The sequence below is a fragment of the Podarcis bocagei genome (genome assembly GCF_964188305.1).
Source record: "Podarcis bocagei genome assembly, chromosome: 9".
Taxonomy (NCBI): domain Eukaryota; kingdom Metazoa; phylum Chordata; class Lepidosauria; order Squamata; family Lacertidae; genus Podarcis; species Podarcis bocagei.
The window spans coordinates 76,600,212-76,613,010 of NC_138134.1; the positions used below are offsets into that span (position 1 = coordinate 76,600,212).

The 12,799-nt window shown below is 47.7% G+C and overlaps 1 protein-coding gene across 2 annotated transcripts in view; it reads right to left on the reverse strand.

The window, feature by feature from the left end:
• ADAM33 (ADAM metallopeptidase domain 33) overlaps window positions 1-12,799 on the reverse strand; it is a 94,303-nt gene that overhangs the window by 39,880 nt on the left and 41,624 nt on the right. Inside the window, exons 4-5 of one of the 2 annotated variants that reach the window (XM_081206985.1) lie at window positions 8,679-8,754; window positions 5,785-5,861 (exon numbers count right to left, since the gene is read on the reverse strand). In XM_081206985.1, coding sequence (XP_081063111.1) covers window positions 5,785-5,861; window positions 8,679-8,754 — 153 coding nt within the window. Of the gene's footprint in view, window positions 1-5,784; window positions 5,862-8,678; window positions 8,758-12,799 lie in introns of both variants that reach the window. The other variant, XM_081206984.1, reaches the window with a different exon arrangement.

A 12,799-nucleotide genomic window follows, 5' to 3' on the forward strand; every position in this document is an offset into this window, starting at 1 on the left:
CTGCCTGGCGCTCCTCCTCGCAGCCGGCAGCGCTGCCTGGGCGCCTCCGTGCAACTCTGCCTCGCTGGGTTTGGTCTCCCAGCAGAGACGGGTCACACGCGCACCTCCCTCCCTCCCTCAGCCTGCGCGGAGGGAGAGCCAGAGAGAGGCATCGCTCCTGCGCGGCGGGAGAGGGAGCAGCCGGAGCGATGCCCCAAACGAAGGCATGGGACCGGAGGGGAAATCCTCTCCGAGGAGGATTGAGCGCAGCTGAGAGAAGCCTTTCGAGGAGCTGCCGTGTCCCCTGGAAACCCCCTTCCCAGCTCTGCCTGCCTGCCTGCCCAAAGCTTGGAGGTTCCCCGGCAAGGGGGAGGGGAAAAACTTTCACTTTTGTGCGTCCCTCCTGGCGTGACGCTGCGCGCTGACGTCACGGGGCGGGGCTTTAATGGTGGTGTGCCGCGAGATTTTTTTTCAGTAAACAGGTGTGCCGTTGCCCAAAAACGTTTGGGAAACACTGGGTTAAACCACAGAGCCTAGGACTTGCTGATCAGAAGGTCGGCGGTTCAAATCCCCGCGACAGAGTCGCACCTGGTCCTTCAGGGGCACGATTACCTCATTCAGGACCAGGGAGTCCCCCACACCCACCTACCCTGTCCCCCCAAAACAGTACTTCTGTCTTGTCAGGATTCAACCTCTATCTGTTAGCTGCCTTCCATCCTCCAACCGCCTCGAGACACTCCACAAGCAATCGTTTCTCCACCGCCTGCAAGCTCACCTGCATTTTTAAACCACGGATGCCCATGAACCTGGAGCTTTCACCACTGTAAAGCAAACCCTGTGTGGCTCGAAATTTTGGTGGGCGAGATGGCAGGAGACAAGACTAAAGAACGGGACTCAAACACGGGGAGACTCAGGACCAAACGCTCAACTCAGCCATGAAGCTGAATGCAAAAGATGCTGCCCAGTCCCCACATCTCAGCCAAGTCCACCTTGCAGGGCTGTTGTGAGCCGCACGGAGCCAGGGCTGGTATTTCTGCGAGGCAGGCGGCAGGGAGAGAGGTCAAGACAAAGCAAACGATGAATACATTCACCCAGCCTGCACATTCCAGTCCTAAAACTTTGTTTTCCCCCGAACTATGTTGTTCTGGCTTTCCACAATTACTCCAGGGGAAAGGAATGTCTGTGCTTCTATTGTGGCTGGCCTGAGCTTACCACTCTGTAAGCCGGACGGGGATGGGCATGGGGTGCAAGCTTGCCGAAGATGCCTCAGAGATTTGGTCATTCCCACAGCTTCCTCTTCCCACGCAAACAGCCCAGAATAGGAGGCTGGTCCAGGAGGGCAGTGCCGCATCGACCTTGACTTAAACCTTTCAGTGGGTGGCTCTACCTGTCGCTGGCTCTGGCGCCCCCTACTGCTGGTCTCCACGCCTCTTGCCCAACCGGTCTCAATGAGCCCTGCCTATGCGCCAGGATCGCATTGCCCCAGTTCAACTCTAGATGGCGATGTTTAAGCTGCTGGGAAGGTGGGCTTTGGAGAGCCCACAACCCTTCGAGGTTGTCCATTCCACAGTCAAGCAGTGTCACAGAGGCAACAAGCTAACCCACTCCCTTCCATCCCACGGACCCGATTTAAATTGCCACAAACACCTTTCTGGTTTTTGAGAAAGAAAAATAGGATTGGGAGCGCTGCACCCAAAGCTCTCCTCCCACCAACGTGGCACACCTGATGCCTGCAAATTGAGACCAGGCACCCTTTGAAAACCCCAATCCTACAACATGGTAGACAGACAGACAGACAGACAGACAGACAGACAGACAGACAGACAGACCAACCCCCGACAAAATAACCCAGCTTGTGTTTTTGCTAGGGGATATATCTAAAGCAGTGTCGGCCAAACTTGGGTCTCCTGCTGTTTTGGGACTACGATTCCCCTCATCCCTGACCACTGGTCCTGTTAGCTAGGGACGATGGGAGTTGTAGTCCCAAAACAGCTGGAGGGCCAAGTTTGGCCAAGACTGATCTAAAGAATTTCAGGCGTTTTCTAAACATTTAGAAATAAGGAGGGGCTTGTGGAAATCGGGGAGCTTTGCAACAATTTGCAATGCAGCTGGAGAAGAAGCGCAGGAAGTGGCTGCAGGTTCAATCCTGGAATGGGACAGCGGAATATTCCGGCATTGCAGGAGGTAGGACTAGATGATTCCCAGTATCTCTTTCCAGGTCTACAATTCTATGATTGAAGAAAGGACAGACAGACAGACAGACAGACAGACAGACAGACAGACAGACAGACAGAGAGGACACAAGACGGTGCCTTATAGTGAGTCAGACCATTGGGTCCATTTGGCTCAGTATCATCTACACTGACTTGTGGCTGCTCTCCCAGCCCTGTTTGGAGATGCTAGCAGCAGGAACCGAACCCAAGACCTTCTGCAGGATAAGCAGGGTCTCTGCTGCTGAGCTGCAGCCCTTCCCCGGGGGGAACAGAGGGACCCTTGAAGGATGCAAGAAATGGGATCTGCAAGAGATTAGACCACCCTCCCAGTTCAGCCGCAGCCTCCAGGAAGAACGACACAGGGCAACTCTCCAGCTAGCGCGAGTCATCTGAGTGTCCGCTGACATCCTGACTCCAGAACGAGTTTTGTGTATGTGTGAGAGAGCGTGTGCGCATAGCTGAGAGATGACCTCACCCGCCGGCATTCCTCAAGATGCTGCTCAGGCCCAGGAGTTATTTTGAGTCACAGAATCCTGGAGTTGTGGAGTTGCGAGGGACCCCCAGGGATCATCCAGCCCAACCCCCTTGAAATGCAGGGATCTCGGCTCGAGCAACCATGACGGGTGGCCAACCAAACTGTGCTTCGAAACCTCTAAGGAAGGAGAGCCCACAGTTTCCCGAGAAGGACCGTTCCGCTGTCAAACAGCTCTCACTGTTCTTCCTGATGTTCAGTCGGGATCTCCTTTCTTGTGAAAGGAACTGCGGGGTTGGGAGTGATAATAATAATAATAATAATAATAATAATAATAATAATAATAATAATAATGCTGCAGGGGTCCTGCCCACAGCCGTCCCTGGGTGGACTCGAACCACCAACCTTCTGGTTAACAGCCAGACACCCTGACCCACTGCGCCACAGAGACCGCGGACTACGTTTTCCCGGATGGAGGACGGAGAGGTCTTTGTGGTTTCGTGGCTTTGTGTTTTAGTGCACATTTTGTATTCCCCTTTTTGTAATTTTCTGTTGCAAGCCACCCCGGCATCTTCAGAGGAAGGGCGGTTTACAAATTCAACAAGTAAGTAAATAAATAAATAAATAAGCGCAGGGGGTCAGACTAGATATCCCAGGGGGGTCCCTTCCAGTTCTGCGATTCTATGTGGCCTGGAATCACAGCCTGCCGGACGGAGGGAGGGAGGAGACACACCAATTGCTCCGCCCACTTTTGTGTCTGGCCACGCCCACCACCGGATTTCCACCACCCTGGAATGGGAATGTGTCCCACGGGGGGGGGGGGGAGTTGCTTGTTTATTTATCTGTTGGAAGGAATTCAAAATGACTTGCAGTCCTAAAAACAAGGCGAGCCAGGGCAAAGGGGTGAGTCTTCAGCATCCTCCAGAAGCTGTGCAATGAAGGTGCCAGGTAGTTCCTCCTTTCTCCTGTTGAAAGCAGTTCCGCAGGTCAGGGGCCACCACAGAGAAGGCCTTCTCCCACGGGGCTCCCTTTGAGCTTCCGCTTCCGAGGGTGAAGGAAATAGCAAGAGGACAAAAAAACAACCCATCTCCATTTCTGGGACAGAATGACTCCCTGCGGCTGTTCAACTGGCTTTCATGAGATAAGGTTGAATTGCCTGATAGCCTTGGGCCTAATCCTATTCTTCTCCAGATAACATTCCAAATACCCTTATCACAAGCCACTTGAGGTCATTTCATTCCTTCATCCCAAGGTTTGGGGTTCAGGCAAGGGGGAAAGTCACAACGGGATTTCCCCCAAACCAGCCAGGATCCAAACACATACCCCCACCCTGTGGGGCCAGTTTGGAAGGGAAATGGGTTACGCCCTTATTTCGCAAATCACTTCCCATAAAACACCCCAAAGCGATTTAACGATACAATGAAAACGTACAAAAACACGGTTTCGTCCAGTGCCGATACAGAGCAGATTCAAAGTGTCTGCTTGCTGGGAAAAGAAGGAAGGTCTGAAATAATCATTAGAAAGATAAGAGATGGCGTCTGCCTGATATGTCGCAGAAGGGAATTCCAAAGGTAAATGGATGACCAAACCAAAGATCCAATTCTTACACCCTTTGTAATTTGGTGCTGGGACTTAGCTCTTGAAAAAGTTTGTGTGAGGGGTGAATTTTTTACATAGTAGTAAGTAATAGTAATTCATTATTTGTACCCCGCCCATCTGGCTGGGTTTTCCCAGCCACTTGGGGGGCTTCCAACAAAGATTAAAAATACATTAAAATGTCACACATTAAAAACTTCCCTAAACAGGACTGCCTTCAGATGTCTACTAAATGTCAGATAGTTGTTTATTTCCTTGACATCTGGTGGGAGGGTTTCCACAGGGCAGGCGCCACCACCGAGAAGGCCCTCTGCCTGGTTCCCTATAACTTGGCTTCTCGCAATGAGGGAACCGCCAGAAAGAAGGCCCTCGGAGCTGGACCTCAGTGTCAGGGCAGCACAATGGGAGTGGAGACACTCCTTCAGGTATACATAGCAGCGAGGGGAATGGGCAGTGTGGTGTAGTGGTTAGAGTCCACTGCAGGGGGTTGGACTAGATGACCCTTGGTGTCCCTTCCAACTCTTATAGTTCTAGAATTCTATGTGTCAGCCGAAGACCTGGAAGAGACCAGGGTTTGAATCCCTGTAGAGCCACGAAGCTCCCCGGGGGTGACCTCAAGGGCTGGTCACTGCCTCTCAGCCTAACCTACCTCACAGGGTTGTTGTGTGGAGATTAAAGCGAGGAGAGGGAGAACCATGCACGCCACCTTGGGCCCCTCGGAGAAAAAAGTGAGCTATAAATGTAATTAATAAATACATGGCGATATTGTTAATTAGAGTGCCCAGGTTGCAGGTTCGATTCCCGCATGGAACAGCTGCATATTCCTCCTGCAGGGGGGTTGGACTGGATGACCCTCAGGGTCCCAACTCCACAATTCTATGATATTTTAAGGCAAAACCACCACGACTAAGAAGTCTTTAAATCGCTCACCCCCCCCCAAAAAAAATGAATACAGTGGTGCCTCGCAAGACGAAAAGAATCCGTTCTGTGATTCTCTTCGTCTAGCGGTTTTTTCGTCTTGCGAAGCAAGCCCATTGACGGATTAGCGCTATTAGCGGCTTTTAGCGGCTTTTAGCGGCTTATCGGATCAGCTGATAAGCGGCTTAGTGGCTTAGAAAAAGGGGGGAGGGGAAAAAAACCAGCAGGAACTCGCAAGACATTTTCGTCTTGCGAAGCAAGCCCATAGGAGATTCCTTTTGCGAAGCACCTCCAAAACGGAAAACTCTTTCATCTAGCGAGTTTTCTGTCTTGCGAGGCATTCGTCTTGCAGGGCACCACTGTACAATCTTCAGGGGCCATTTTCATGCCAAGAGACAAACAAAATTCAACCAGGCCAAAGATTCCGGATAAAGGCTAGACACAATCGCTGGTCAGTTCCAAGACTGATATGATGTAAGAGCAAGGAAGCTCTGTCCAAGTCGCCCAGAAGGATTTAGGTATATCAGAAGGTGCAAAAGGACGGCCGTCCTCGCAGGGAGGACCAGTGGCTATTAGAACCCAGTCTTCCTGCATCACTTTTCTTACCTGATTCCAGAGCAGGTACTGAGGACCACCCAGGAGTCCTCGTACCCTCGGACGTGGCCATGGTAGTAGCAGTGTTCCTGGAATCAGAGGGAACAGATGGGAACTGTGGGTTAGGCTGGTAGTTTTCTGCAGGGAAAAGTGTGCAGATTTTATACGCAAATCTGAGAGGCGGTCAGATGAACTGAAACCGGCCAGGGTGTCGAGATTTCGGATTTTGAAAAGCAGCAAAATTCCATCATGGATTTTTTTAAAAAAAAATCATTATCATCAGTCTAAATTTTATCCCAACCCCCCTTTACTCTAGTGCAAACCTAACTCTAGAATATACATTTGAGTACCCATTGCAAAACTGAGAGAACGTTTTGGCTGTGGTTTGCTTTGTGCATCATTTAGGAAAGTGCAAATTGTGATTGTTAAAAGAAATTTATTGTTGTTATTGTTTCCACTTTCTCACGTTTAATTGCAGGCTGAATATCAGCAGCCCCGTTCCGCATGTGCTATGTGGATTTTGCTGTATAGAGCTTCCAGGTTCAGGAAAAGTATACCTTTGAATACTAGTTCGCTGCGCAACGGCGGTAAATGCCAGCAAGCTGTCTATGCAGGCCATCTTGTGCTTCTTTGCAACAAAAGGTAACCAACACATCCCTCCTGCCCTCAAGGTTTTTAATGCTAAAGTTAGAGCTCAACTGCACTACGGAATTTCAATCAAGAAAGTGCAGGCAGCCCTTCTATTTAAGATTTTTGCTGTAAGATATGCTGCGTATCTTACGCAGCCCTGTGTTTAGAGGGAGGCCAACATAAGCCAGAAACAGTTGCCTGAACGAGTTTTCTTTTATGTTGGCTAAACATTTGTTTTTCAGCTGACAAAGATACTTTACTTAGCAAAGTTCCGTCCGACTCCTTCCCTTCCCCAGGGCTACAACTGTTTTGCACAAAGTTACGGCAACTTGGGCTTTCAGAGGATCTCCTGGGTGCTGTGGCTTTTCCAAACTAATCTCAGTAGTGGGAAAAATATGTTCCCTTCTTTATTTTCAACTCTCTTGGGTGCAGGGATTTAACCCAAATTATCTACAATTTTTGTTTAACCCGCAAGAAAGAAGGGCTTTTTCGCTGGCTAGGTTCAATTCTAATCCTTCTAACCTCCTCTGGGGTTGGTTTGCAGGTATGGCAGAAGGAGATAGGAACTGCCCATGCGATGCTCACCTGGTGGAAACTCTAGCTCACAGGGCCTTTAAATGTAAAACGTATGATGATTTCCCCAACAATTTCTAGACCATCTCTGTATCCCAATATGGAAACCAGAGACAGAGGTTATATCCTTCCTATTACAGGGGAGAGCTCAGGAGCTCACCAAGACAGTAGCTAAGTTCCTCTATTTGATTTTTTTGCCGCCGAAATACGCTACAGGATCCTGCCCTTGCTGGAGACCCACAGAAGTGAAATTGCTTTTCTTCCCTTTTAGCAAATGACTGTATTATTGAAACGGCGATAAGATTGCACTGACCTATTTATTCTGAATGTTTGTAAATGATGCCAATTAAGATTTGATGATGGTGATGAATACTAGTTTCTGCAGGGCATCCTTTGCCAACCTGGTGCCCACCGGATGTTTTGGACTACAACTCCCATCAGCCCCAACCAGTCCCCAGGTGTTGTTGGACTACAACTCCCATCATGTCTGAGCATTGGTCCTACTAGCGAGGAACAACAGGAGCTGTAATCCAACAACATCTGAGGACCCAAGGTTGAAAATATCGGCTCTAGACTGTGAACTTGTCATCCAGCGGGCATGCAAAACAGGACACACACTCTTTCCCATCCATATTTCCCAGGACTTACCAACAGCTGTCTTTATCAGGCTCTATTGGCCCTTGTCCAACCCGTTACCAACCCCAGTTCCCGAAATCATGTCATTAGGCCGTGCTTCAGGACACTGTGTATTCTTACAGAGCTTTGAAAATCAATAAATGATCGCAATGAGCCAATTAAGGGCCAACTAAGCCATGTTAAGTGGTCGTGAAAAAATTATGATTGGTTTGCAGGATTAGTCATTCCAAAGCAATCTCTTAATTTGCTCCAGCCTGGGGGTTTCTGTATCTTCACAAATAAACCCTTTTCACCAAGCACTGAGATGGAGGGATCATCCTGATTTCTGAGGATGGAGTGATGGACAGGCATTGGCTGGCTTCTCGGTTCTCGCATCGTGATTTTTGCCGGCGCCTGCTCTTGGGATTCAGTGCCCACTGCATGAGATTGTTTTGCCTCTCTGTTTTATGCTGGAATTTGTTTACTTATCACTCGTTGTTGTTGTTGTTGTTGTTGTTGTTAAATTTACATACCGCCCTATACCCGGAGGCCTCAGGGTGGTTCACAGAATAAAATCAAAACACAAAGCCACAAAATACACAATCAAAAAAAAAACAACCACCCAATAACCAACACCCCCCCAAAAAAAACCCCACATTTTAAATTGATACTTGCTGTCCAGCTCTATCTGGTTGCCAATGGTTACTGTTAATTTGATTCTGAATTGATTTTAGAATGTATCTCAATTAATTGACTGTGACTTTATGTAAACTGTGCTATTTTTACTGTTGTTAGCCGCTCTGAGCCCGGCTTTGGCTGGGGAGGGTGGGATATAAATAAAATATTATTATTATTATTATTATTATTATTATTATTATTATTATTATTATTATCTTCTCTAACAGTTTGGCGGTTTCCTCCTCCTCGAAGCTCATGTTACTGCGTTTCATGTGTTATTCTTTGTAAGCCACCCAGAGAAGGCTGCCATTGGGTGGCACATCAATGCACTTGATAAAGGAATTAAGTGCTGCCCTGACGCTGCACATCTCAACATCGCCAATTTCCCCAGCCTGACACATCTTACTTACCGTGAGGTTCGGTGAAACAGTCATGGGCTGCCCTCCCTTTTCATAATGGGTTTCCGTATAATCTGGTGACAGCAGCCTGCTGGGAAAGAAAGGGAGAGCGAGTTCTCGGATGAAATATGCGCGATGAAGTTCCTGTCCATAACCTTTTATTATTAATCATGTTTCAAATTTGTAGAGTTGGGACCCCAAGAGTCATCTAGCCCAACCCAGGAATAAGGAAGCATCTGCAAGCATTTTCAATGGAAGGCAACAGAAACCGTGTACAAAACCATTGGAAATATAAAAAGAAAACCGTGGCAAATGCAAAAACAATAGCACGTTGTTATGCACTGAGTTGAATAGGATCCAAAATGCTGCAGTCTGATTGGTCCTAGAACAATAGGACCCAGAATGCAGCAGTCTGATTGGTCCTAGAACAATAGGATCCAGAATGCAGCAGTCTGATTGGTCCTAGAACAATAGGATTCAGAATGCAGCAGTCTGATTGGTCCTAGAACAATAGGACCCAGAATGCAGCAGTCTGATTGGTCCTAGAACAATAGGACCCAGAATGCAGCAGTCTGATTGGTCCTAGAACAATAGGATCCAGAATGCAGCAGTCTGATTGGTCCTAGAACAATAGGATTCAGAATGCAGCAGTCTGATTGGTCCTAGAACAATAGGATTCAGAATGCAGCAGTCTGATTGGTCCTAGAACAATAGGATTCAGAATGCAGCAGTCTGATTGGTCCTAGAACAATAGGATTCAGAATGCAGCAGCCTGATTGGTCCTAGAACAATAGGATTCAGAATGCAGCAGTCTAATTGGCCCACAGGAGCCACCCAATCCAGCTCAGGTGGAAGTGAATCTGCAACCTGATTGGCCTACAGGAGAATCCCGGAATTAGCCAATCACATTGGTTCCCATCGTGTAAATAATGTATATAAAGCAGACATTCTGGGGGAACTTCCATTCCTCCTCACCACTATGAGCTGAATAAAGAGCATGAAATCCACTCTCGACTCCGAGTATATTTCACACGTATAAAACAAATTCAGGTACGGCTCAGCAAACAGGCTGTCCACACAGGAACCCTCGGTTGCATTGAAACGGCATTTATTCCCACCCAAAATCCCACTTGGCTCTGCCTTAAGTAAAGGATTTTTGCAGGTTTCTGAACAGAGGCCGTCACTAACAGAGAAGGCACTCCGTTTTCCTTCGATTCGAGAGACCAGAAATTCTTCCCACACCCCAAAACTCAGAACACAAAACACAGCCAAAGGGGTCAGTTGAAGAACTGCCTTAAATGGAGCGGCCAGGCACCCGGGGAGTCAGAGAGGATCTCTCTCTGATGAATCACAATTCCCCCCACCCCCCAAAAAAAATACCACTGAGATTAACTCCTCGTGCCCTTCCCCCTGGGTTCCTGACTCAGGGCCATCCATCTGGAGGCACAAGAATGGAGAGGGAGGATGATTTCATGAAGCAAAACCTGGGTACTAATTTTGTTTCAAATAACTAAGGCATGATTCCTTTACCCAGGAAAGCTGACTTAAGTGGTTTTCATAGATTAAGGATGATGTGGCGCAATTCCGGACATCACAGCCCCAGAACTTGGAGAAAGAGAGTTGCTCAGAGTGGGCAGGATGGGACCATTTGTCTGATTCACTGTGAGAGTCCGTCTGCAGCGGATCGGGTGCAGGAAGTGGGGTTTAGTGGTTAGAGTGTCAGACTACGCTGCAAATCACCCTGAGATCTAAACAGTGGGTTACAAATGTAATAAATAAATAGGTTTAGAAAACTTATTGTGTGAGATTGTATAGGGAAAAACACGGAATAACAGATACAATCTTGCTTAAAATGTATATAGGAAGTGCAGTGTAAGCGATGGAAATTAATCAATGAAATTTTATTATTGAGATATATCTAGAATAAACTTGGGAGAAATTCTTCCAACTTTTCTTCTTCTTTTTTCCTCTTTGTTTTTCTTCTTTTTTCTTTCTCTTTTGTTCCTTTTACATGTGTATGTGCTTATTTGAAATATATATGTATGTATTTGCAATATTTTGCAACAATTATGTTAAATAAACAATAAAAATGTCATTCATAAATAAATAGAAAAGAAAAAAATAAACAGGACCTGGGAGAGACCAGGGTTCGAACTGCCATGAAGCTCGCTGGGTGAACTTGGGGGTTCCTCCCTGAACCTGTGGCAGGGAGTTCCACAGGTTAGTTACACACTGTGTGAAGGACTTCCTTTATTCTGTCCTCAATTTCTCAACATTCACTGAATGTCCATGAGATCTAGCATGATGAGAGAGGGATGAAAAAACCTTTCTCTGGCCACTTTCACAATTCCCAGCGGCTCGGCGCCTCCCTTTATCAGATCAAGTAGCAAAGTTGATCCCACGAGCGCCTCTCCAAAGGGCCTGTTTTCTCCCACCATTGATGATCTGAAGGGAAAGTGGGGAGCCAGGCAAGGGAGGGAGAGACTCAGAATTCATCCCGGCCTCTGCTTTTGATTAATGCTCTTGTCTCCATTCCTGGCTTTTTATCATCCTCTCCAACATCGGGAAGTGATTTGTCAGCGGCAAAGCTAGGCTGGATGTCATTCCCTGAGCCTCCCAGCACGGCTGTTGAGAGACGGCGGACAGCTGTGGGAAAAAGGCAGCGATGGGATTCACTGCAAGCTTTTTTGGGGGGTGGGGGGCTGCCATAGGGCGGGCAGTGGGTGGGGGAGACCCAGCAGATAAGAGCAAGGCCTGCTCTTTTTTCCCAGGCTCTTTTGAGACGGAAAAGTCAAGATGGCTTTGCTCTCCGACGAGGGCTCCCTAGACAACTGGGGTGGGATTGGCGCTGCCTTTTCCGCAAGGAAAGGGTAAAGCGTTCGGGGCTTTTCAGCTTAGCCGGAGGAAAGACTTCCAAGGGGAAAGACATGAAGGAGACTTACAAATCTGAGCAGAGAAAATTTACTTTTCTTCCAGGGCTGATAACGGCAGGGCAAACCAAACGAAGTCTTTCTTCATACAGCATCTTATAGGGCTGCCAAATTTCAAGAAGTAAAAAAACCAGGACACCTCAAATGTTGCTGAGCTCTTTTTTAGGAAGAACCCCCAAAATGCCAAAAAACCATGATTTTTCAATTGACTTGCATAAGATCAAGGACAAAACGCCTGAATTCCCCCAGACACCAATTATTATTACAGTCATACCTCGGGTTACAGATGCTTCAGGTTGCATTTTTTGGGGTTACAGACTGCTGAAACCCAGAAGTACCAGAACAGGTTACTTCCGGGTTTTGGCGGCCGTGCATGCGCAGAAGCGCTAAATTGCGCTTTGCTCATGTGCAGAAGCACTGCATCACAATCTGAGCATGCGCAGACATACCACTGTGGGTTGCGGATGCTGTGGGTTGCGAACGTGCAACCTGCATGGATCACGTTCACAACCCGAGTGTCCACTGTATCATTATTATTCATTCATTCAACTTATTTTGTTGTTTAGTCGTTTAGTCGTGTCCGACTCTTCGTGACCCCCTGGACCAGAGCACGCCAGGCACTCCTGTCTCCCACTGCCTCCCACAGTTTGGTCAAACTCATGCTGGTAGCTTTGAGAACACTGTCCAACCATCTCGTCCTCTGTTGTCCCCTTTTCCTTGTGCCCTCCATCTTTCCCAACATCAGGGTCTTTTCCAGGGAGTCTTCTCTTCTCATAAGTTGGCCAAAGTATTGGAGCCTCAGCTTCAGGATCTGTCCTTCCAGTGAGCGCTCAGGGCTGATTTCCTTCAGAATGGAGAGGTTTGATCTTCTTGCAGTCCATGGGACTCTCAAGAGTCTCCTCCAGCACCATAATTCAAAAGCATCAATTCTTCGGCGACCAGCCTTCTTTATGGTCCAGCTCTCACTTCCATACCTCACTACTGGGAAAACCATAGCTTTAACTATATGGACCTTTCAACTTATACACCGCCTTATACCAGGAGGTCTCAGGCAGTTCACAAGAAGACCACAACATATAAAATCAAACCAAAAGCAATAACCCAATAACCCCCATACCCAAAAAGCCACATTCTAAAAGGGTGTTGGGTGTCAATAAGAGCAACCAAAGGTCTGTTTAAAAGGAACCTTTTTGCCTGGCACCT